The 26,374-nt window shown below is 45.0% G+C and overlaps 1 protein-coding gene across 3 annotated transcripts in view; it reads right to left on the bottom strand.

Annotated features, from left to right (window-relative positions):
* The window catches only part of golga2 (golgin A2), a 104,432-nt gene that overhangs the window by 31,268 nt on the left and 46,790 nt on the right, over window positions 1-26,374 (bottom strand). For all 3 annotated transcript variants that reach the window (XM_072488706.1, XM_072488708.1, XM_072488709.1), the window contains 10 exons: window positions 24,668-24,774; window positions 24,515-24,573; window positions 24,271-24,412; window positions 20,329-20,418; window positions 19,558-19,665; window positions 16,380-16,467; window positions 10,689-10,825; window positions 6,943-7,161; window positions 3,349-3,462; window positions 93-314 (listed from right to left, as the gene is read on the bottom strand). In XM_072488706.1, coding sequence (XP_072344807.1) covers window positions 93-314; window positions 3,349-3,462; window positions 6,943-7,161; window positions 10,689-10,825; window positions 16,380-16,467; window positions 19,558-19,665; window positions 20,329-20,418; window positions 24,271-24,412; window positions 24,515-24,573; window positions 24,668-24,774 — 1,286 coding nt within the window. The remainder of the gene's footprint in view (window positions 1-92; window positions 315-3,348; window positions 3,463-6,942; window positions 7,162-10,688; window positions 10,826-16,379; window positions 16,468-19,557; window positions 19,666-20,328; window positions 20,419-24,270; window positions 24,413-24,514; window positions 24,574-24,667; window positions 24,775-26,374) is intronic.

The raw sequence follows: 26,374 nt of genomic DNA, 5'->3' as shown, positions 1-26,374 counted from the left end.
CGCACATGGAGGAAATTACTCGTCTACAATAACATTCGCTTAAAACTACAAGATGATCAGTTCTCCATCTCCCATTGAATCTTTTATCTCACCTTTGTCACCATATGATCCTTCGGCTGCAGCTCATTTCGGACTCCGTCTTGTGCCTCCTCATGCTGCAGCCCATCCACGAGATAAGCCTGCTGTATGTGTTTCTGAAATTCCTCCCGCTCAGCCACCAGTTGCTGGTAAGCTGTGATGTACTGCTGTAGGTGAGCATATATTTCATTCCGCTCCCCCTGCATGGCCTGAGCTTCCTGTGCCGTCACTTCGAGCTACAAAAAACACACGCAGCATTGGAATATCAGCTGCAATAGTTACAAACATCAAAAACACGGAAGATAGTTTGTTTTAGCAATGACGTTGCTGGCTTGAAGGTCCAACTCTTTGGGGAAACTGATTACTTTTTAGATGAGTACCATGGGGACAGCAGGAGATTCAGCCTGTACGTTGTGGGTAACAAAAGCAATCCCTTCATGTTTGACCAGGCAGTGGGAAAAGATCATTGTTGTGCCTCATTTGGAGCAAGAACCACCAAACTACACGGTGCAGAGCAAGCCCATCATAGAATATCTTCACTGCAAATCTCTACAGTGCAAATGGGGGCCACTCAGCCCATTAAGTCTGTACCGGCCCTTGGAAAGAGCATCCTACTCAAGCCCTATCCCCGTAACCCAGTAACCCCACCTAATGTTTTGGACTAAGGACAATTTATCATGGCCAATCTATCTAACCTGCACATCTTTGGACTGTGGGGGGAAACCGGACTGTGGGGGGAAACTGGAACACCCAGAAAAAACCCACGCAAACATGGGGATGAAGTGCAAACTCCACACAGTCACCAGAGGCCGGAACTGAACCCAGGTCCCTGGAGCCAAGAGGCATCGAGTCTGCACCGATACCGGACCTATCTACTTAATCCCATTTGCCAGCACTTGGCCTGTAGCCCTGAACGTTATGTTGTGTCAAGTGCTCATCCAAGTACGTTTTAAAGGATGTGAGGCAACCCACCTCTACCACCCTCCCAGGCAGTGCATTCCAGACCTTCACTACCGTCTGGGTAAAATGTTTTTTCCTCACATCCCCCTCAACCTCACCAACTTCTACAGATGCGCCATAGAAACCATTCTTTCTGGTTGTATCACAGCTTGGTATGGATCCTGCTCTGCCCAAGACTGCAGGAAATTACTAAAGGTCGTGAATGTAGCCCAATTCATAACGCAAACCAGCCTCCCATCCATTGACTCTGTCTACAATTCCCACTGCCTCGGAAAGGCAGCCAACATAATTAAGGACCCCACGCACCCCGGACATACTCTCTTCCACCTTCTTCCGTCAGGAAAAAGATACCAAAGTCTGAGGTCACGTACCAACCGACTCAAAAACAGCTTCTTCCCTGCTGCCATCAGACTTTTGAATGGACCTACCTCGTATTAAGTTGATCATTTCTCTACACAGTGCTATACCTGTAACATTATATTCTGCAGTCTCTCCTTCCTTCCCTATGTACAGCATGCAAGAAACAATACTTTCCCCTGTATATCAATACATGTGACAATAATAAATAAATAAAACCAAAAACCTCCCGAGGGGAGACAGCAATATAGTCAGCAGCTTAGATCATCCTGGCTGGAGAAGCAAAACAAAAGGTGGTGGGGGGGGGTGGGAAAGAGTGGCATCATCAAACACCATCAATTAAAGTACATACAGTGATATGAACACTGGATGTTATAAGATTTTATTTTAAACTGTCTTCTTTAATTCAAGGTAGAATGGAATAGTCGGGAAAGAGTGACCTCCAACAAGATCTGCCCAGAGACAAACCCACGTAACTTCACACTGAATCACCCTGGAGACAAATCCATTGGGAATCATTTATTATGGAGACAGAAATCCAAAGTAAAACTTATTCAAAGTAAGGTGCAAGCTTCAACACCTGGACACAAAGGAAGAAACAGGTGGCCATACTGCTGCGCAGGTTCTGAATCCGTAGACTGAGGATTTAGGGGCAGCAGGTGCTGCGGCGCCAGGCTTTGGGGTTAACCCCCAGAGGAGGGCTGGTGAGGAGACAAGGATTGCGAAGAATTAAAGACCACAAAATCACCAGGGTACCTTGCGGGAAGTCGATTTGATTATGCTCCAAGGGCCGAATGAGGAGGATTCGGTTTACAAGGACACTGGAAGATTCATCCCGGTGGGGCAGAGGGAAGGGGTAGTGTTCGAGCAGCGAGGAAATCTGGACCCAAAGATTTTGTACGGTATCATGTATAAATGCAACATGGGGTTTTCAGTTGTGCAGTACGTTCCCACTTTTCTGTGGTTTAGTGCCGCAAGCCATGTTCAGTCTATGTTGATTTTAATGTGTTTGTTACAGTAACGGTCTCAAAAATATAAAATCTTGTGGTATCCTTTGAGCAGTAACTGGGGGAAAATTCATAATTCTTTTTAGAAGCAAAGGGTATTACTTTAGCATGATAAAGAGACGCATGCTGACACAGAGGGCAAGTCAAGCTAGGAGACATGTACCTGTAATGATTCATTATGAATAAATTTATACTACATAAAGACTCTCTGATTTCTTCCTTCACCGACTGGCTAACAGGAATGTAATAGTAGAGAAAGAAATCCCATTCTTCAGGACAATTGTGATACAGTTTATGTTTTAAACATTTCATCCACTTCCTGACACTTGCTACTTTTTTTATTATACATTCAATATGCCATGTTTCCACCAGGTAAAGATGACATCCCCCCCCCCCCCCCCCCCCCCCGCCCCCCGCCCCCCACCATGCAATGATTTAATGCTAGAAAATGTATTTACTTTTTCACAATACATTAAAAAAAAGGGCCATTTTTTATATAGATCTATTTCAAGGTAGACAAGAGCATCCTGATTTGATGTCCTGCTGTGTCTACAATGGAAAATCTCCTTTTAATCTTTCCCTTCATTCCATGCAGACCTTCCAAGCTGTCCGAATTGAAAGTGCTCCATCTGAAGATAAATGATTTGTTCTGCTGCATAATGCACATTGGCCCACTATTGCAGCAATATTCAGGTTGCCTAGAATGTGCTCCTGTTCCATGTAAGCCAAGGCAAACTGCACAATCCAAGGTGCAAAACAAAACTGAGCACATTCGAAAATACTCATGAATAAAACTGGGAGAGGGACAGAGAATAAGCTCCCTGCATATAACAGGAGTTCAGTATGAGGTTACTTCACATGAAAATGCAACTGGGTTAGGATGTGCACAATGTAAGGAAAGTATTTAAATCACTTGACACCTTTGCAATGTGGGAGAAATCAATACCTTTTCTTTCAAATCCGCTACATCCTCATGCATATGTCCCACCTTCTTGGCCAGCTCTTTCTTTACATGCTCTTCTGACTGCAATGCACCGGTGAGTTCCATGTTTTCATTAGTCTGTGGAAACAGTTAATTGAGAGCATACGTACATTAAAAACAGCAAATCTTTATTATTCCTCAAAACAATTCTTCATAATCCCCATGCAACGTGGCATATTGTGCAAATCATTCGCATGATTTGCCAATATGGCCAAATAATAGTTTCCAAAAATTAGCATTTTGATTTAAATATATGCATGAAGCTTAAGTGGATGGTGACAGTAATGGGAAGGTATGGTTTAGTGCATGTGAGGACTGAGGCGGAAACATTTGAATTGCTTAAAACTTGCGACTGCCCCAATATTGGAAGTTAGTTTGAAGAGAATTAGTAAAATCCAGTCTCAAGGGTCAGGCATCAACTAGATGGGAGGAAGGGTAGGAGCAGAAGCCTATAACGTTTTGGAGATGGAACAATGTGATCTTGGTAACAGAATAAATGTGGAACAGAGCTCTGGTTTTAGTCCCACGGTTCCTAGCATTCTGCCGGGAGAGCAGCGAGACTGAGGAGTCAGAGCCAAAAGCACACAAGTCCCAGCGTGAGCCAAACAAGTTGCCTTTGGTTTTGCTGAAGATGCTTTGGCGAAAATTTAGACTCATCCAGGTTCTGATATCAGACAGACGATTGGGAGTGCATCGCCTTTGGATCAATGGAGAAATGCTAACAAGGCACCGCACCATCATTAGTATTTGTGGAATCAGGTCCCAAATTCTAACCTGGCAGTAAAGGATTGCAAGGAGATGGTAAAGAGGTGACCAAGGATGGATTCCGAAGGTAAATCAGCATGCAGAGAGAGGAAGATAACCTACTGAAAGCGCCGCGGTGTCCATGTTACCTCAGATATAGAACCAAGGGACCAAACTAGCATGGTTCAAACTGCAGGGGAAAGATATTAGGGGAGGATCAAATATTTAAAAGTGTAAAAGGCAACAAGTCATTGTTGCTGTCACATTAGATGTTCTTGCTGGCTTTGATCAATGGGATCCTGGTGCTGCAAAAGGCAGGGTTTCAAAGTGTGGGGGGCGGGGGGGGGAAAGAGAGAGAGAGAGAGCGAGAGAGAGAGCGAGCGAGCGAGAGCGAGCGAGCGAGAGAGAGCGAGCGAGAGAGAGCGAGAGCGAGAGAGAGAGAGCGAGAGAGAGAGAGCGAGAGCGAGAGAGAGAGCGAGAGAGAGAGCGAGAGCGAGAGAGAGAGCGAGAGAGAGAGCGAGAGCGAGAGCGAGAGCGAGAGAGAGCGAGAGAGAGAGCGAGAGAGAGAGCGAGAGAGAGAGCGAGAGAGAGAGCGAGAGAGAGAGAGCGAGCGAGAGAGAGCGAGAGAGAGAGAGCGAGAGAGAGAGAGCGAGAGAGAGAGCGCAGCAGTTACAAAGAGATAATGGTAATCTTGACAGTGGTCAAATGACAATTCTAAGCACAACAATAAACAGTGTGTTCTCGATTTCTGTGAACACTGCTCTGAGATTAATATCCAGTGGAAGACTTTGCATGTAAACTTTACAAACAAATTGTGCATTTACATTGCAAAGTGCAAATAAAATGTACAAAATAAACTGGAAGAATTAGGATTACTTATGTCACAGGAAAACTCCTATTCAATTACATCACCAGAAGTTTAGCTGAAACCTGGGCAGGTATGTAAAACCAGGTTGACTATTTTTCAGGGCAGAATAAGCAAATGAGCATTACTACAAAATTGGTGAAGAAACAATATGATATTGTTTAACCTCCACCAAGGGGTAGGTTTAGTTGAATGTCTAACATGATCCCATGTCCATTCATTTTCCTTTCTCTCAATCCATCAAACCCATATTAAAATATTGACATCCCTAACTCTGCAGTGCACTATCGCAAATCTTATTTCTATAGCTGACTGTCCCAGACTGTGCAAACGCTTCAATTAAAACATTCCCCCACCTCCTCCAATGAAACAAACATGCTTCACTCTTTCTATAGACTACATCAGGACAGGAATAAAAATCTATGTGGAAGAGATGAGGCCCTTACCATTTGAACATCTTTCCTACACAGTGGAGCCTAAATAACAGAATTCTCAAGAGGTTTTATACAGACTCTTGGCTTTTATAATTCTAGATGAAAGCACAATAGCAGCCGTGTGCGCTATCTACAAGATGCACTGCAGGAACTCACCAAGGCTCCTTGGGCATCATCTTCCAAACCCACGACCACTACCATCAAGAAGGACAAGGGCAATAGATACATGGAAACACCACCACCGATCTGGTGGTTCCCCTCCAAGTCACTCCCCATCCTGACTTGAAAATGTATCGCCGTTCCTGCACTATTGCTCGGTCAAAATCCTGGAGCTCCCTCCCGAATAGCACAGTGGGTGTACCTACACCACATGGACTGCAGCGGTTCAAGAAGGGAACTCACCACCCACCTTTTCAAGGGCAATTAGGGATGGACAACAAATGCTTGCCTAGCCAGCGAAGCTCATATCCCGAAAAAAATATATATCTCTTGCCATAATGCACAATTACAACGTTTTTAAAAAAAAAAGACTACAGGCTGAAGGACCTGTTCCTCTGCTGGATTGTTCTTGTTCTTTATCATCTCATACTTGTTGACAAGTAGAATTCTATCTGCCTCTATTTTTGCCCATTCCACCAGCTGATTAATATTGCCTTGTGACTTACCTTCGGTCCTCAGAAGTATTTACCAATTCAAATGCCATTCTCTATCGTTCACTGCCCAATTTGTTGTTGTTGCACACAGTAAAAGTGAACAGCGCTAGCGCAGAACCAGTGGGACTCTGCTCCCCATTCTGTATCCGAGAAACTGCCCTCAACTCGACCCGCTTCCTCCCTCCTAACCAGTTTTAAATCCCATTTGACACACTTTCCCCAGTTGCATACACTTTAACCTTCTCTGGTTCCCTGCTCAGTAACCTTGAAGGCATTCCAAAAGTCACTGGACACCGTGGCAGCCATTATGCTACTTTTGAAAAAAATAATGTTATGGGTTTTGTAGAACGTGATTTTCCTTTACGCAATCAGCAACACTGCTTTTACTTATTTTCTCACTTAGGTATTTAGTAATTTCATCTTTAAAATTTCTGAAAGTCGGCACAGAAAAGAAATGAGCATTTTCGGGCTGAGCAGCTCCTAAAGCCGTTCATGGTCAATCATCTATCTCAATTAGTTTCCCTCCCTATCCCCATTTCCAGTCCAAAAATCTAGTAATCTAAGACTTGAATATACTCACTCAACAAGCATAGATGTTAAATTAACTGGTGTCCAATTATTCAGATTAGCTGTGTCATCCTTTTTAAAGATAAGTATTACGTTAGAGCTGAATTCATAAAAGTTGAAACCACTTAACAGATTAAAAGTGCAGTCAAAATACACAAAATGTAAGGTGGAACATCTGCAATTTGATCTACTAAAAAGCCTTTGTATTCCAGTTGTATCAGCATTAATGAAATAGATTAAACACATTGAGTAGAGGAGTAGGGTTTTACACACGAGGTGATGGTAGAGTACGCACAAGTTTGACAAATGCATTTTGAAGCTCTGCTAGCTGCTCCTTGAGCTCGCGGTTCTGCGTCAGTGCTCGGCTTATTGTAGCCTTGTCACTCTGCATGTTTTCCAGCAGTTGCTTCCGGTCTACAGAATTGTCATTGTAACGCTGCACTGTCCGCTCCAGTTCCTGCAGTCTCTCTTCAAGTTCCAGATTTAAATGACTCAGCTGCTCATTGTCCCGAACCTAAAGAGGCCAGAGATTGCAAAATTATTGAATGTGCAAATTCTTAAGCAATGTCTTCAGGTGCTGCACAGATATCACATTTGGGTGGGCTGGCAATGTAAAGGTCCAACATCATTCAGTCAACTCTGAATTTTATTTGATTTGTTGTCACGTGTAAGGTACAGTGAAAAGTATTGTTCCGCGTACTGTCCAGACAGATCATTCCATACAAGAAAAAAAATAGGACATGCATAAATACACAATGCAAATGACATAGGCATCAGGGGGGTATTCGGAGGGTAGTACTACCCAGTAGAGGTGTGTGAAGAGATCAGTTCAGTCCGTAAAAGGGTCGTTCAGGAGTCTGGTAACACTGGAGAAGAAGCTGTTTTTGAACCTGTTAGTGAGTGTTTTCAGGCTTTTGTATCCCCTGCCCGATGGAAGAAGTTGCAAGAGAGAATAACCCGGGTGGGAGAGATCAAGGTAAAAATGGCTGCTGTGTACGAGATGTGTCCATCCCAAAGCAAATTACTGTGGATGCTGGAAAACTGAAATAAAAACAGAAAATTCTGGAAATACTGTGGAGAGAGAAAAAGTTGATATTTCAGGTTGTGATTTTTCATCACAGACAGTAACTCAGTTTCTCTCTCCACAGATGCTGCTAAACCAGAGTATCTCTAGTAATTACTATTATATTGTGTCCATTCCATCACTGGTTATGATTAGACTCGTACTTCTTCCAGGCCTCACTTCAAGGGCAAAGCACATTATCCAACCTGACAACTCACTGGTAAAGATGGCACAGGATGTTACTTTAGTGCAATGAGAGTGTTGCATTGTTGGAGGCGTCTCATTATCTAGATAGGAAACTGGGGCCCTGGGTACATGCAGACACATTAAAGATCCACTGCACCTTGGAAAGAAAGGGGTACATTCCCAGTGTCCTGCCCAGCATTTATTCCTCAATCGCCCAAGCAGAGTAACTAATCTTCCATCTTATTTGCTGTTGATGGGACCTTGCTGGGTTCAAACGGACCTTCATACCTGCCGACGCTTTACGATGGCTTGGAAACATGAAGGGCGCGAGTTGGGTGAATGAAGGAGTCTTCTACTCAATGTATACCTGCAACCTTCCCCAAATATACAGTGCAGCTTACAAAATTAAGGGGGCATTATGCAGATGAGTTCTCACTTTTCCAGTGGCCGTCTACCCACAGGCTACAAAACAGCTAACGTATCCCCAAACATAACAAAAGAACAGCTCTATTTTAAATCTGTCATCCCTCAAACCATGACCTTTTGCTCTAGATTGCCCAAGAGGAAACATACTCCCTACATCTTTCCTGTCAATCTCCTTTATAGTTACATCTTCGAAGAACTCTAGCAAATTAATCAAACACTAAATACCCTTCATAAAACCCTGTCGACACTGATGGATTGAGTTTGACTTTCCAAATGTCGTTCTTACTGCCTTAATAACGGATTCTGACAATTTCTCAACCACAGAAGTTAAACTAACTGGTCCAAAGTTTCCTACTTTCTGCCTCCCTCCCTCTTTGAATAAAGGTGTTATATTAGTATTTTCCCAACCCACTGGACCCACTGCCACAACCAGGGAACGTTGGAATGTTATAACCAAAAGATCCGGGGCGACATGGGGGCGCAGTGGTTAGCACTGCTGCCTCACAACGCCGAGGTCCCAGGTTTGTCCATGCAGACTGTCCATGTCTGCGTGGGTCTCACCCCTAGAACCCAAAAGATGTGCAGGGTTGGTGGATCGGCCATGCTAAATTGGCCCTTAACTGAAAAAAAAATTGGATACTAAATTAAAAAAAAAATTTTTTTTTTTTTTTTTTTAAAAAAACAATGGATCCATCATCTCCACTGTTACTTCCATTAAGGCCCTAGGATGGAGCCTAGGGCTTGGCTGCCTTCAATCCCAATAGTTTTCTCAGTACTTTTTCCTTATCGATGATGATTGTTCCAAGTTCCTCCCTTTCTATTACCTCTGCATTACTTGCTACTATTGGGATGGTTCCAATGTACTCTACCGTCAAAACGGAGGCATAATATTGATTGAACATCTCTGCCATTTCGGTGTTCCCCATTAACAACATCCCGGTCTCATCCTCCAAGGGACCAACGTTCACCTTAGCTACTCTCCTCCTTTTTATACACTTATAGAAGCTTTTTTTTATAAATGTATTTTGCGCTAGTTTTTTTTCATGATTTACTATTGCACTTTTTATTACTTTTTCGTAACTCTTTATTGATCTTTTAAAAGTTTTCCAATCTTGCAGCCTGTCACTGGCTTTTGCAAAATAGTCCATCTTAGTTTTTGTCCTTATGTTCTTGTTAACTTTCTTGCTTAGCCATGGATGTATCCCCCTCCCCCCACTACAATTTTACTTCCTTTGAGGAATATATTTTAGTTGGGAGGAATTGAATATCACTGTAAACATTTGCTCATTAACTGTCCTACATTGTGGTGTCACGGTGGTGCAGTGGTTAGCACTGCTGCCTCATGGAGCCAAGGACCCGTGTTCGATCCCAGCCCTGGGTCACTGTCCCATGTGGAGTTTGCACATTTTCCCTGGTCTCACCCCCACAACCCAAAGATATGCAGGGTAGGTGGATTGGCCACGCTAAATTGGAAAAAAGAGTTGGTTACTTTAAATTTATCCCAAAAAAAACTGTCCTACATTAGTTTTCCTGCCCTGTCCACTAGGGCAAATCCATCCCCTTGCTTAACTCCAGAATGCTAGTGTGGCACTCCTGTTTCTCGCCTTCTAGGCTATAAACATTGGTGTTCTAAGGAACGCCATCTGGCTATTCAAGTTTGCGGTCCACATCTTCACTGCCACACTTTTTCTGAAACAATGCCAAGCACTTTTGCCTCCACTACCCAAATTAGAAAGCTGCTCCACACAGCGATCATTATTTGATTATGGGACCTCTTGACATCCGTCCTAATTGTGCCCTCGGCTCGTTGAAAGTGTGTCTTGGTCTGTTAAAATAATTGGCACTAGCCTTCATGTCCTTGAACAGCATTCCAATTTTACTTTCACTGTTATGGCACAGCTGAGACAGGCTATATTACATTCTGGGTACTCATGGGCTCAAACTCACATCTTGTCATTTGGTAACGCCATGCACCTTTCCCACTCTTAAATTGTGACAGAAGCTAACTGTAGTAACCCAGCTCAGCACAACTCTGGGCATAATTCGGTATCCAATTCTCAGTAGTTCCTTTCTACATCACAGGTACACATGAAGCCTTTTGGGGTGGGGGGAGGAACATGTGAGTACAAAGAGATTAAATCCAATTTCTTGGGTTGATTGTATCAATTGCTTTTCTTTCTTTGCTTGTGAAAAACATTTTTGCCCCAAGATTCAAGAAAGCGGGGAAAATAAGCGAATTGTTCTCTAAACATGCTGTTCACTGTACCAAGACGCCTAGAGTGTATTCTTTAAGATTCATGTCTGCTGAGAAAGTTCTCCCACCGCACCCCATACACACCCTAAATGAAAAAGGAAGCCCCTCTTACCTGTGCCTGGTACTGAGTGTACAACTCCTCCTTCTCCCGCTGTAGGGTTTGGATGTTATCCTCCAGCAACTGCTCTTGGTCTGTGGGGCCTTCGGGCTGGGGCGTGGTCTGGCTTTCACCGACCTCACACTGTTGTGCTATACAACACAGACCAGTCAGCATTACAAACTCAAATCTTCAAAATATATAATCACTATCTGTTCACCATGAAAAAGGCCATGTGAGTTACATTGGCTACACAAGTCAAACTCTCCTTAAAGCATCACACAAGAATCCATTTCTTCAGCACACCAATGTCAGCTTTAAGAGCTATCCACTATCCATTTCCCCATACTCATTTATTTTTCAACAATTATCCACGTTCCTTTTAAAAATTACTTTTTATTCTCCTTCCGTTACTGTTTCAGGGAAAGGGAATCACATGCCTTAGCCTGAAAATAGGTTCCTACTAACCTCTCCCTGGTCTCGATGGTCTTAAATTTATAGTCTCAATAGTTGCCAATCTTAGGGAATGCCGTAGGAAATTTCTACCACTTCCCCCCCCCCCCCCCCCAAAAGTGGAGCACGGTAGCACAGTGGTTAGCACTGTTGCTTCACAGCTCCAGGGTCCCAGGTTCGATTCCCGGCTTGGGTCACTGTCTGTGGAGTCTGCACGTTCTCCCAGTGACTGCGTGGGTTTCCTCCGGGTCTCCAGTTTCCCCCCACAAGTCCCGAAAGACGTGCTGTTAGGTAATTTGCACATTCTGAATTCTCCCTCTGTGTATCCGAACAGGCACCGAAATGTGACGACTAGGGGCTTTTCACATTAACTTAATTGCAGTGTTAATATAAGCCTACTTGTGACAATAAAGATTTATTTATTTAAAAACTGCTAGCGTGCGCAAGGCTCAGCCTGAAGCAACTAAAAGTGGTACATAGAGCCCACTTAACAAGAACTCGTATAAGTAGGTTCTTCCCGGAGGTGGAGGATAGATGTGAACGGTGCCAAGGAAGCCTGGCCAACTATACCCACATGTTCTGGTCTTGTCCCAGACTTGCAGGGTACTGGGGTACTGGACAGCCTTCTTTGAGGCAATGTCCAAAGTGGTGGGGATGAGGGTGGAGCCATGCCCGAAAGTGGTGGTCTTCAGGGTATCAGACCAGTCTGATCTATTCCTGGGGAGGAGGGCGGACGCCCTTGCCTTTGCCTCCCTGATTGCCCGCCGTAGAATCCTGTTCGGCTGGCGGTCAGCAGCACCACCCAAAGCTGCAGACTGGCTGTCCGACCTCTCAGAATCTCGCCAAATGGAAAAAATCAAATTTGCCATCCGAGGGTCAGACGACGGCTTCCACAGAACGTGGGAGCCATTCACCCAATTGTTCGGGACCCGTTTGTGGCCAACGAACAAGCAGAAGAATAGCCAGGTAGCCAAGAATCAGGGGAAAGTAGCCGAGGCGGGGCGGGGTGGTAGCAGCTAAACCCCAGAGAAAAGAAAGGTGAACCACAGGAGAAGGGGAACCAGTGAGGTGGGGGGAGGCAAAGGAATGACAGCTGGAAGGAGGGCACGGGAAACAATAACAAACTTGACATCTACAGGAGCAGTTTCAAGGAAAATCCGGGCGAAAGACGGGACGAACGGTTGAAGCGGAGGTGATCGTGAGACGACAACGGCAGCGAAAACCATCCGGCAGAAGCAAGCGACAACACCGACACCAGACCCATTCACGTATTGCCTTCTGTATTTGTTTCCGCAGCGCCCAATTGTATATGTACCCCTCCCCCCCCCCCCAGCTTCCCCCCCACAAACAGATGCCTACTTATGTGCTAAAAACAATACTGCCAATTGTACAGAGTTGCTGTTGTTGAGCTAGCACATAATACCCTACCAGTTATTTTATTCTAACTTTTTTGTTGTTGTTGTTTGCTTTGTTTTTTGTGTGTGTTCCCTTCTCTTCTATCCTATTTTGTGTACATAACGGTAAATATACTTTATTCAAAAACCCAATAAAACACATTTATTAAAAAAACTGCTAGCTAACAGTTTTGACTAAAGGAAATTGGGATGCAAGAATAACTGTACTGCCAGCACGTTCAATAACAGATTGAGCTCTTAAGAGCACTAAGTGGGTAACATAGATTCTTATCTCGTCACACATCTTGACCTGTGATGGCCTGTGACAATCTATAGAACTTGGTATCAATTTAACGTTGAAAATTATTGATAACGGAACTTCACAAGTACACCGGTTACCCGGCCATTGTCTTTACTGCCGTTTGTGCACACCTAGACTTTAGGGTGCCAAATCTACGCTAACACACCAAGGCAAGAGAGTTTTGCACGGTCAGGGGGGAGATCTTTCAGGTGAGATGTTACATTCACCTGAAAGGGCGAAAGGTCTTGCTTTTAAATGTAAAATATCTCATGACACTACTTTGAAGAAGAACAGGGATTTAACCTCTGTCCTGCTTAAAATATTTAACCATCAGCCATTATCAGAAAGAAAACAGACTTATGTAGTCATTGTCACATTACTGTGCATGGGGGCCCGTTGCCCATTTACAGCACGGACTTCACTTCCGAATAAAACATTATTCCCCATTGCAGAGAGCTTTGGGACAACCCGATTTGCGAATCTCAGTGCAAATCTCTCTCTCCTTTATGACCAATAGTGTCAAATTAGGGGCATTTTCTTTGAGCTTTACAGACCGGATCGAGACTGTAGGGAGTAGGCAAGGAAGCCTGGATACATGCCTAGGTCTTGGAGGAAAACAAAATATCAGCTACTGTGACATCCTAAAACCTCTTCCTCAAACTAGTTTCTACCTTATGATTTATGGACTGACTGCAATGGATACGTCAGGCTTGAGGAATTGCTGGGCAGCACGGTGGCGCAGTGGGTTAGCCCTGCTGCCTCACGGCGCCGAGGTCCCAGGTTCAATCCTGGCTCTGGGTCACTGTCCGTGTGGAGTTTGCACATTCTCCTCGTGTCTGCGTGGGTTTCGCCCCCACAACCCAAAGATGTGCAGGCTAGGTGGATTGGCCATGCTAAATTGCCCCTTAATTGGAAAAAATTATTTGGGTACTCTAAATCTATTTTAGAAAGCTTTGGGGAATTTCCCAATCCAACCACGTGAGGGAGCCAAATATCAAGAACGCAGAATAGTAACCTGTGGGATTAAGCTATGTGGGTCATTAACATTCATCTATAAATATGCTTTGTGCTAGCAGATGGCAACAGTTTAATCCTACAATCCTTTGCATCAGTGCTGGGCAATCCTGGTTAGTGAGTGGCCCTCCTTCATTTCAGTAGGTCGCAGGATTGAAATCGGCCAACTATGACCCTTCAATAGGATCAATACACGCTAAATATTTTATAAATTTAAAAAAAAATTTTTTTAAAGGTTATAATTTCCGTTTTAATGATCACAATGTTCTCCACTAAGAAATACGGTTTCTTACATATTTTTCCTTGAACTGTGAATTTTAGGTATTGAACATAATACATGTGTGTGTGAGCTTTTGTTAAGCTGGTTTGCGAAGAGCTGTCTGCATTGATTAGATTGGGTGTGAATAAAAGGTTGCCGCCCGATGATTAGGGATAACAAAGGGGAAGAGGTTAGAACTCAGGATGATTAAATGGAAACTTGAACAGATTAAAATGATTGAGCCTGTCTAAGAAATGTACAGTTTAACATTAAGAGACAGGAAATGATTGATTAAAAATGACTGGCTGTTTGGCATCTTTGATTGTACAGCTAAATTCTGTTTGTAATTGCGTTAGCAAAGACCAATTTAGACTTTGAACCGCCTGCACGCCTTACACATTGTGAACCGCCTGCACGCCTTACACATTGTTACATGTAGTTCAGGATGTAGCTATTACCAATGGCCCATTTGCATAACCGTGGATGGTGCATGATGATCTATTAATGTAACCATGAATGGTGTATTGATCATATCAATTGTGTACGAATGGTGCTGATGAATTGCTTTTACCAAATACGGTAGGATACGAGAGCCAGAGAGGTATTAAAAAGGGCTCCAAGCAAGGGTCTGGCTCACAGTTGTACAGGATCACAGAAGAAAGGAGATAGGAGAGAGAAGATAGAGGGAGGGGAGAGACCATGGTCATGTAGCTTCCCGGATGCGGGCAAGTTTGCGTTTTATTTTTCACTTGCACACTGGGAGGTTTCGGCAAAGGCTTTGATCCGGTCTTGTGTCCTTTGATGTTAAAGAGGCGACTGTGTAAATATTTTATAATGAGTTGCAGAAAATGCTTAACCATTTATATATTGAAATGAAAAATGAAAATCGCTTATTGTCACAGGTAGGCTTCAAATGAAGTTACTGTGAAAAGCACCTAGTCGCCACATTCCGGCGCCTGTTCGGGGAGGCTGGTACGGGAATTGAACCGTGCTGCTGGCCTGCCTTGGTCTGCTTTCAAAGCCAGCGATTTAGCCCTGTGCTAAAACAGAATTGTTATCAAGTTCAAGTGGCAATGATGGGTGGCATGGGGGCACAGTGGTTAGCACTCCTGTCTCACGGCACTCCAGACCTGGGTTCGATCCTGCCCCCCGGTCACTGTCTGCGTGGGTCCAACGCCCAGAACCCAAAAGATTTGCAGGGTAGGTGGATTCGCCACGCTGAATTGTCCCTCAATTGGAAAAAAAAAGAAGAATTGGATACTCTAAATTTTAAAAAATACTTGAAGTGGCAAAAACAAAATAAATATTTACGTTTGACTGGACGCAGAGGGAGCGCACGGCTCTCACACACAATGTGAGCAATCAGCACACACCTCGGTTCACTTGCCCTTGCTTCTGTGCGCATCACTTCAAGTCATACCGGTCAGAAAAAATCTACTGTTGGGATGACAAGGCGGATGGAAACCAGCAGAATGTGGCAACTCTGCACGTGGTCAACAGTCAAATAAAATGTCTCGTGAGCTGTACTCAGAACCCTGACGGGCTGAGTGCGGCCGCCAGGCCACAGGTTGCCCCCTCCTGCTGTACATTAACACAAAGCAAGCAGTCACCGAATAATCCCCTTCAGCTGAAAGGGGATTATTTTGCTCCTCTGATCTGATTTCTGATTGCTGACTTCCCGCGTAAAAACTCTGAAAATGTCCAACTGCAAACGCTCTGCATTTTCCAAGATTTACCAGGAAGTTAACTCCGAACACCCAGAGAACCAGTTCTCCTACCCAGAAGATGCGATTAAAGGCGGCCATTTAGGGGCGGCAAACACATTGGATGGGGAAGGGAGAATATAGAGAATGCCTCTCGTGTTTAGGTATTCCACCACAATGATTTTCTCCTCAAACCGCTATTGTTACAACCCGACTGAGGATGTTGAGTCACATGTCGGCTGAACCAGGTGAGGACTGCAGATTTCCTTCCCCAACGGAAATTAGTGAACAATCAACAATGGTTTCATGATCATTAGATTTTTAATTCCAGATATTTATTGGATTCAATTTCCACCACCTGCCGTGGCAGAATTCGAACCTGGGTCTCTGGATCATCAGTCCAGTGACAATGCCACTACACCACTGCCTTCCCATAAACCACTTCCAATGTGTTTACATCAGTGGCATACAGTAAATAAGGCAATGCAGCAAGGACCTTTTCCTTAATTATGGATACTCCAACATGAATCTTACTGCAAGCTGGGAAATTTTAGTCCACTGCTGTGAAAACTGTACAATTACCTGATCTGTTCTGCAGTTCAGTCAGTGAGACCTCTAGCTCCTGCATACGGTTGAGATTCCATTCCTTCTCCTCTGAAAGTGCATTTACCTGCCAAGACAAATATTATCAATGGCTAACTTATAATGCACAATCTCATGGCGCCCAGAGTACCGTGGCTCTTCTAACATCTCAGTAACAAACCAGTGCTTAATGCCAGTTCTTTGGCTTTGAAGGTTGGCCCAAGTTAAATATTCAACCTCCTTCCAAGTCGCACATCTATTGATCGGTTTGGGTTTTTCTGTTGGGATGAAGTCCGCCCAACGCATATCAATGAAGTCACCAGGGTGGTCCTCGTCTTGGATTTCATTGTACCTCTTTCTTGGGACATCCTCGATTTTGGAGTACACCAAGGCTTCGAAGATTCTATTGCCGTTTTGCTGTTTGTCCCACTGTAGTCCAAGGGAGCTCGAATTATGGCGCCCGGCGATATCTCCAGTCATCCCAATTTACCAATGATAGCCGCTGGAATTTATACTTGCCCAATCCTCCATCCCTATTGCTGCTGTACATACTGTGTTGAGGGAGGTAGAGGATTTCTTTCACCACGCTCTTGATTATGAGGTTGAGCTTGAACAGCGTGCTTTGGGATACCTCTGCAAGCATCATGTGGAAATATATTCTCGGTCCCATGCATGTCTTAAGGATTTCAATCCTTTGGAGAGGACAAAGTGCTACTGTCTTCAGACCGTCTATCCAAGCTTGCAATTTTGGCAAATTCTCAGCTAGCCCTGCCCAGGGTCCACTCTCACTCCCAAGTACTTGTCAGTTTCGCCAGGTGTTATGAAATAGGGCCACCTTGCAGTTGCTACCTCTTCCAGGAAGTTTTAGCTTTATGTATAAAATTGAAGCCCTTGCTCTTCCCAACATTCATTTTGAATCCTTTATACTGGCAAAAAGCCAGATGACAGATAGACTCTGGCTGAAGCCTATGTGGGAGTTGCTGAGGAACGCAATGACATCCAACAATTCTCTTTCCATGCAGGGGCGGTGCCACGTCCGAGTTTGCTTCCTGCAAAAAACAGATCAGTGGGTCTATTGCACTATTGAACAATGTAGGAGAGAACTGCTCACCTTGCTTGACCACTCTTTCGATGTGTATTGGATTTGTCTAACCTCTGATGGTAACTGTACTGCTGTCTAAGTATAGGTCTTCGATCATCGAGGTGAACCGTTTAGGGTTAGACAGTCCAACTCTCTAGAGGGCCTTGGTGAGCATTTTATGCCCAACGGAATCAAACACTTTAGCCAAATCGACAAAGACAACTGCAAGCTCCTTCCTATTAGGTTTAGCCTCTGTCATAACGTTATGCAAGATGGCAATGTTTTCGTTGCAGCCTTAGGATCGCCACTCTAAACCCTTTCTGGCGGGGGGGGGGGGGGGGGGGGGGGGGGGGGTGGGGGGGGGGGGGGGGGGTAATCTCCACTGCCTTGCTTAGGGGTGGTTTTGTAAAGGAGTACAAGAACCGGGCAGATAGTTATTGGCTGCCAATTTTCAATGTTCTTTAGTTCCTTGCCATTGTCTGTTTTAGGAAGGAGCACAGGACGACTCTTTCAGAACTCTGGTGATGGAGCCTGATTGCAGCCAGAGGGAGTATTCAGTAAGAAGTCTTACAACACCAGGTTAAAGTCCAACAGGTTTATTTGGAATCACTAGCTTTCGGAGGGTAACTCCTTCATCAGGCGAGTGATGAAGTATAGACATGGGCCGGGATTCTCTGAGCCAAAATCGCGCTCGGCACAGGGGCAGCAATCGGGTCCGAGGCAGGGATGTGAATCTCCGGCGACCAGTCACGCGCCGTTGAAAGAGGCCGTCGCAGCAATTCACTGCGGCCGGGTCCCCGCCGATCGGGGGCCACCGATCGGCAGGCACGCGCGATCTTTTTTTTTGGGGGGGGGGTCCTATCTTCTTCCGTGCCGTCCCGCTGGGAGGGTCTGCCACGACGCGCAGGGCCCGTGCGGAAGCTTCCGCCACACGCACGTGCGGCCGGAAGTGCAGGGCCGCGTATCGGCAGCAGGAGCTGCGTACAGCAGTCCGGCGCCGTGCTGACCCCCCGTGGCACGGAATCGCTGGGCCAAGAGGCCTGTTGACGCCAGCGTGAAACACTCTGGTGTTTACGCCGGCATCAATACTTAGCCGCCGTTTCGAAGAATCCCGGCCGTAGCTGGAGAGGGAAGAGTCTATGTTTCCAGTGTGTGTCCCAGATGGCAACCACATCGGCTGGAAGTACATGTTGGGCGTTTTGTAAATGCTTCCCATGATTACTTACCCAATAAATTTACCTTGTGTGCATTCTTTAGTGAATACAAGAATTCCCGCACTGCATGCAAACCAACAACCGCAAATAGATTATGCATTACAGAGCTTTGTAGAGTGGGATTTTTACAAGTAATCTGTACAAATTTGGTAGTTATTTTGTTTAAAATGAGAGTGGGAAGATCCTTCAGGACTGTACTGTTTTCATGCATTTATTAATTCTGAAAGTGTAAACAGCAGCTTTGGCACTGACTGCATTGACACCTGGTTTGCCATTGTTGATTCTGGTCAGGAAAGGGGACCAGAAATTGGTCTTTTGCCAATGCTAATCTATCTGTACAGCCTTTCCACAAACATTAAAAAGGTGGTCCACAAGCAGAATCATGAAGCCATCAATGCAATTTTCAACCATCAAAAAAGCCAGGGAGTGGAAGAAAAGGAGAAAGTGATTCCTCTGTTGTTTTTTTTTTTTGCACGGTAAGTTATGATTATCTGAAAGGCGGAAGAAGATTCAATGTCACTTGATAAATTCACTTCCAAATAAGCAGCGGATGTATATTTAATAAAAGGAAATATTTGCAGGGCTTCATGGAAGGAGCAACAGCAGGGGTAGTACAACCTGGGCAGCTCTTTCAGAGAGCCAGCCAAGGCAGAATGGGCCAAATGGCCTCCTCCATGCTGGAGGAGTCTATGAAAGCTTTCACATATCTCAAAGTGCAGACAGATGTGACATCTATTTAAAACTAAACTTGAGCATTAGACCTCTGCAAGAGCATGCTGTTATTTTTTTTATTTTTTTAAACTGCGAGACACAGAAGAAGAATCGAGCAAGGATTGGTACAGCCTTTCCAATGACCGGCCTAATTATTAAAGTTGCCACTTACTTGTTCCGCCAGCTGCTGAACTTTTTGCTGCCAAACGTTGCCCTCCTCCACCAGCTTTTGGGCGTACTGATCTCTCTCAGCAAGAAGTAGCTGTTGCGATTTGGATAGCTACAAAACAGAATGGCACTGATTCAGCACTTGTTGAAAAATGTCTTCAAACTTCACTTATTGGGACAGAAAGCACAGAATTCGATTCAAACTCCTAGTTTCATCCGAACTTCATTCTATTACCACATAGCAATGAAAGTGTGAATTTCAAATACATTGCAACCGTAAGTGAACAAAATAACTCTGGCATTTATTCCGAAAATTCAGCCATCCTTCAAGCAGGGGCAGGGCAACTAGTTTCAGATTATTGCCTTTTCAACAATAATTTTAACCAATGCTACCGAGACATGCAAATGTTTGGTCACCCAAATTTCACAAAGTAGCAACTGACTAAAATGATTGTTCCAAAGTCTCTGCAGACCATAACTTCTCCCAACAAATTCCCTCGCATAAGAGCTGGCATTTCCCTCCCGAAAGCAGCTTCCACTATACTGTTCTGGCAGAAATATCAAGTGTCTCCTTTCCCCACATCTCCAGACTCTTTCCCAATAGCGTAAATGGAATTGTACGATTAGCCAGAGAATCTATGAGACTCTACTGCTGTCCAGCAGAGTGTACAGGAAACTGGCAGAATATTAATCATATGCACAAAAGCAAAGAACGCCATCGTTTTGTACACAGATTGGAGCCAAGCTCTTCAATTTTCAACCAAATAATCCTTACTTGATTCATCTGTGCCTCTAAATGAGCTTTTTCTTCAAGTGCCAGGTGTAGCTGTTTTTGAGCATCTGGAAGCTCTGATTGATTCGAGAACTTGAGGAAAGGAATACACAACAAAATATTAAACCTGACCCACACAATATACGTATTGTGCAATATTCAACATATACAATTGACAATTAGGAATTCATAGTAAATAGAACCATGACATTTTGTGACACAGTAAAAGAAGCTCATTTGCATCAATTAAATGCTGCACAGACTGCAGAGAAATGGTGGTTTTGGTGCAATACTTCCGAAAAGAAATAAAAACATATTGGGAAAATCGGCCAGAGCCCAAATCGCTTCACCCAGTTACCGGAGGTCACCAAACAGGGAGCAACAACTAAGTTGGACTATTAAATAAGAGGACACGGTCAACACTCGGGATATGGTGAATCAGACACAAATATCATAAAATCAAGAACCCCACCCCATTAATAATAGCAGATTCTTCAGCTACGCCCACCCCGGCGACAGAACATTCCCACCCAAAGTCAATGGACCCTTACATGGTCGCACCCCGCCCGTGGCGATCTTGCGGCGTGCACGGCCGAAGAATCCAGCCCAATGTTGTAACTTTGGGTAAAGTTACCCGAGATCCAATGTACAGGCTTCCTTAATCAGCTTACATTTCCGGTTGGCTTTGCTCTTGTACACAAATCCAACTTTGCCGGGATTTTACATCCAGCTCTTTGGAGAACCCTGGGGCCTGGAGGACTAGACAAGGCGGCTCCCGGATTGGCTGGATGTTCACCAATTAGACTTTGGAGTTGTTCAGGCCCAGGAACTTCAAATAGTTTGCAGGTTAAAGTTTCCAGTTTTGGAGGAGATGGAGACCGGGGGTGGGGGGAGGAGAAGGAAGGAAAGAAAGGTGGGGAAATAGGGGGCTCTTCGGTTTATGAAGGAAGGGAAGGCCTTGCTATTTTCTACCACATGTAGGTTTCATTTCTTGTTCATGAGGATGGGTGTTTGGGGGTTAGCACAGTTGGCCGGATAGCTAGTTCGTGATGCGGAGCGATGCCAATGGCGCGGGTTCAATTCCCATACCAGCCGAGGTTATCCACAAAGGGCCGCCTTCCCAACCTTGTCCCTCGCCTCAAATGTGGTGACCCTCAGGCTAAATCACCACCAGTCAGTTCTCTCTCAAAAAGGAGAGAGTAATCGTCCTCGGGGACTGTGGCAACTTTCACATTGGGATGTTGCATTTCAAGGATTTGCTGGGAATAATCAGCCCACTCACTGGTTTTGCCACATGTAACCAACTCCAAAGACTGGACATCTTACCCCTCAACCCACAATGAGCAAGTGCAATCAATGCTGGGGAGAAGCCTTGCAGCAAATGAAAAACTGATCAAACTTTGAAAAAAAGGAATTGGTGAGATTAAATGTTCAGCATAAATATACAAACTCTTTCTGCCGTCGTCGTCCCCCCGCCGCCACTCCTCTGAACAAAGTTGTTTCCTCCAGCTGACGAGCGTACCCATCTCTTTTACCCTTCATCCCAGTGGGTTTCTTTATCTTCCTCAAAATGAGTGAAAGAAAGAAACTCTCGTCCTGCCTCCTCCATTCCAGAAACAGGTCCAACCTCCCTATCTCATTCACTTGAACATCTCAGGATGCGCTAGCTTTTACTCCCTTGGAAAGGACCTACATCACATATTCATCTATCAAGCAAAAGTGTCTCTCTCTTTCCCACTACCACCACCGAACCCCCTCTCATCGGAGATGATTGCTTCTTTCCTCTTCTCAAAAGCACCATCTCCCGTAGGGGTTGCCAATTTAAGGCAGAAATGAGGACGGCTTTCTTCCCTCGGGAGGGTAGTAAATCTGTGGAATTCTTTACCACAGAGAGCTGTAGAGAGGCTGGTTTGTCGAGTATGTTCAAGGCCGAGATAGACATTTTAAACCAGGAAGGGGTTATGGGGATAAGGCAAGAAAATGGGAGTTGAGGATTATCACATCAGATCAGTCATGATCTCAGGGAATGGCGGAGCAGACTCAATAGGCCGAATGGCCTACTTCTGCTTCAATGTCTTAAGGTCTTAGCTGCTCTATGGATGGGTATACCAAGTTTTAAAAACAATCAATTTACAGGATGTGGGCATTGCTGGTTAGGCCAGCATTTATTGCCCATTCCTAGTTGCCCTTCAGAAGGTGGCGGTGAGTTGCTGTCCACGTGGTGTAGGTGCACCCACTGTGCTGTTAAGAGAGTGAATTCCAGGATGTTGCCTCAGCGAACGGCGATATATTTCCAAATCAGGGTGGGGATCCCAGGTATCTGCTGCTCGTCCTTCTAGATGGTAGTGGTCGTGGGTTTGGAAGGTGCTGACTAGGAACCTTGGTGAGTTACTGCAGTGTATCTTGTAGTTGGCACACACGGCTGTCACTATTAGTCGGTGGTGGAAGGTTTGAATGTCGAAGGAGGAGCAATCAAGTGGGCTGCTTTTTTCATAGAATTTACAGTGCAGGAGGCCATTCGGCCCATCGAGTCTGCACCGGCTCTTGGAAAGAGCACCCTACCCAAACACACACCTCCACCCTATCCCCATAACCCAGTAACCCCACCCAACACTAAGGGCAATTTTGGACACTAAGGGCAATTTATCATGGCCAATCCACCTAACCTGCACCTCTTTGGACTGTGGGAGGAAACCGGAGCACCCGGAGGAAACCCACGCACACACGGGGAGAACGTGCAGACTCCGCACAGACAGTGACCCAAGCCGGAATCAAACCTGGGACCCTGGAGCTGTGAAGCAATTGTGCTATCCACAATGCTACCGTGCTTTTCCTGGATTGTATCGAGTTTCTTCAATGTTGTTGGAGCTGCACTCATCCAGGCAAATGAAGAGTATTCCATTACTCCTGACTTGTGCCTTATAGATGGTGGGCAAACTTGGGGGGGTGGGGTCAGGAGTTATTCGCCATAGGATTCATCATCTTTGTATAATAATCTTTAATGTCATAAGTAGGCTTACATTAACATTGCAATGAAGTTACTGTGAAAAGCCCCTCGTCGCCTGTTTAGGTACACTGAGGGAGAAGAAGAAAGTCCAAATTACCTAACAGCTCGTCTTTCGGGACTTGTGGGAGGAAACCGGAGCACCCGGAGGAAACCCACGCAGACACAGGGAGAACGTGCAGACTCCGCACAGACAGTGACCCAAGCTGGGAATCGAACCTGGGACCCTGGCGCTGTGAAGCAACAGTGCTATCCACTGTGCTACCATGCCACCCTAATAGCCACAGTATTAATATGGCTAGTCCAGTTCAGTTTCTGATCAATGGTAACCCCCAGGATGTTGACTGGGATATTCAGCAATGGTAATGCCATTGAATGTCAAGGGGCTATGGTTAGATGCTTTCTTGTCAGAGATGGTCATTGCCTGGCACTTGCGTGGCGCTAATGTAACTTGGCATTTGTCAGTCAAGTCTGGATATTGTCCAAGTCTTGCTGCATTTGGACATGAGACTGCTTCATTATGAGGAGTCGCGAATGGTGCTGAACATTGTGCAGTCATCTGCGAACATTCCCATTTCTGACCTCATGATGGGAGGTCATTGATGAAGCAGCTGAAGGTGGTTGGGCCCAGGACACTTCCCTGAGGAACTCCTGCAGAGGTGGCCTGGAGCTGAGATGATTGACCTCCAACCACCACAACCATCTTCCTTTGTGCCGGGTATGACGCCAACCAGCGGAGAGTTTCCTCTCCCGATTCCCATTGACTTAGAGCCAGGGCTCCTTGATGCCATACTCGGTCAAATGCTGCCTTGTTGTCAAGGGCAGTCACTCTCCCCTCACCTCTGGCATTCAGCTCTTTTGTCCATGTTTGAACCAAGGCTGCAATGGGCGTCAGTTTGACCAGAACAAGGGAAACAATATTAAAATAAAAGCTGTCCTACCTGCTGAATTGTCAACCCTGCCATTTCCAGTCTTTTTTGCAGATCTTGAACATTCTGCTTCATCAAGTCATTTTCTGATACCTTCGAGCTCAGCTGTTCTGAAAGCTCAGAGTTCTGTTGCCTAATCTCGTCACACATTTTACTGCAAATTTAGAAACATTTAGTTTGTTCTCCAGTTCAGATGATTTTTCCAAAGTTAAACAATGTGACTTACAAATATGATTAACACACTTTTCTAACTCACTTTAGTTTGTCCAATCCTTGTTTAAGATTCGCTCTTTCTTTTTCAAGTTCTTTATAGTACTGTGAAGAGAAGATGTTTGGAAAATATAATACACAGCAAATTTTATTTCCCAAGAATGTTGGCCTTTGTAATAAAGAGGAATTAGCAGTTTACTTTGTCAGACTGTTTCTGTTGGGATGAGATGCTGGATAGAGTTTGCTCCAGCTCTGCAACTCTGTGACTTGAGGCACTCAGCTTGCTATTGAGGTCTCCTGTTTCATCTGGAAAAAGCACAAGAGGAAAAAACAAGTGTAAGACGAAAATGCCATATCGTAACTCAAATATATCTTGGGAGAAGAGATTTTCAGAAGCTGATTGTAAGGAAACACAAGTGAAAAAGCAAGCTTGCATATACAGTGGATTCAGTCTGCAAGACTGCCCCAAGTTGCTTCAGTGCGAATGTAACAATGTTGTGCAGGCAAATGGAGATAACCACAGTGTGCATAGTAACTCACAAACAGCAATGAGATGAACCACCAGTTGCAGGTGTTAGTGGAGGAAGAATATTGGACACAGGAAGCACTATGACCTGCTGAATGGCAGCACTTCCTCAGCACTGTACTGAAGTATGACGAATGCCATGATGAAGTTGACAGTGCACTATGTAATATAAACTTATGACAACATGGTTGTAACAAAGCTTTGACAAAGGGTCATCTGGACTCGAAACGTTAGCTCTTTTCTCGCCCTACTGATGCTGCCAGACCTGCTGAGATCTTCCAGCATTTTCTCTTTTGACAACTTAGTCATGTATATTTTCATGCTAAAGGAATTGTAAATCGAACTAAATTTACTGAATGATAACCCCACCGCGCCCCCCCGCCCCAATGAACCCTCACCGCTCCCACCCCAAAATTTTATTCATTCATGGCATGTGGGGTTCGCTGGCTAGACCAGCATTCATTGCCTATTAACAATTACACTTGAGAAGGTGGTGGGCGAGCCACCTTCTAGAACCACTGCAGTCCATGTGGTGTCGGTACATCCATACATCCGCAATGCTGTTAGTTCCAGGGTTTTGACCCAGTGACAGAGAAGGTATAATGATATATTTCCAATTCAGGATGGTGTGAGGCATGGAGGGTAACCTCCAGGTGGTGATGTTCTGATGGGTCTGCTGCCCTTGGCATGGCATTAATGGTAAAGTGGGAGATATCCCAGTCCATGAGGTTAGATTGTGGTGGAGTACAATTCTGCTGCTGCCAGAGTCCAAAGTGCCTCATGCATGCCCTGCTTTGAGTTGCTAGATATGTTCAAAATCTATCCCATTTAGCATAGTGGTAGTGGCACACAAAGCGTTGAAGGACATCCTCAATGTAAAGATGGGGTTGTGTCTCCACAAGGACTACACGGTGGTCACTCCCTGCTGATACCGTCAAGGACAGATGCATCTGCGACAGGCAAGTTGGTGAGGATGAGATCAAGTGTGTTTTTGTCTCTTGATGGTCCCTCACCATCTGTCACCGAATCAGGCTAGCAGTTATGTCCTTTTGGACTTGACCAGCTCGGTGAGCAGTGGTGCTACCAAGCCACTCTTAGTGATGGACATTGAAGCCCCTCAGCCAGAGTACATTCTGTGCCCTTCCCACCCTCAAATGCGTCCTCCAAGTGTGTGTACCATGGAGGAGCACAGATTTGCAAACGGAGGGGAGGGCAGTACCTGGTGATCAGCTGGCTTTCTTGCTCATGATGCCGTGAGACTTCATGGGCTCCTGAGCCGATTGAGGAGAATCCCAGAGCAAATCTCTCCTCACTGTATAGCACTGTGCCACCAATCTCTGCCAGGCCAGTCCTGTTGATGGGACAGGGCACACCCAAGGA

This window comes from Scyliorhinus torazame, chromosome 22 (genome assembly GCF_047496885.1).
Source record: "Scyliorhinus torazame isolate Kashiwa2021f chromosome 22, sScyTor2.1, whole genome shotgun sequence".
Taxonomy (NCBI): Eukaryota; Metazoa; Chordata; class Chondrichthyes; order Carcharhiniformes; family Scyliorhinidae; genus Scyliorhinus; species Scyliorhinus torazame.
Note: the sequence above shows the minus strand (reverse complement) of the source record. Positions and strands in the feature narration are given on the sequence as shown.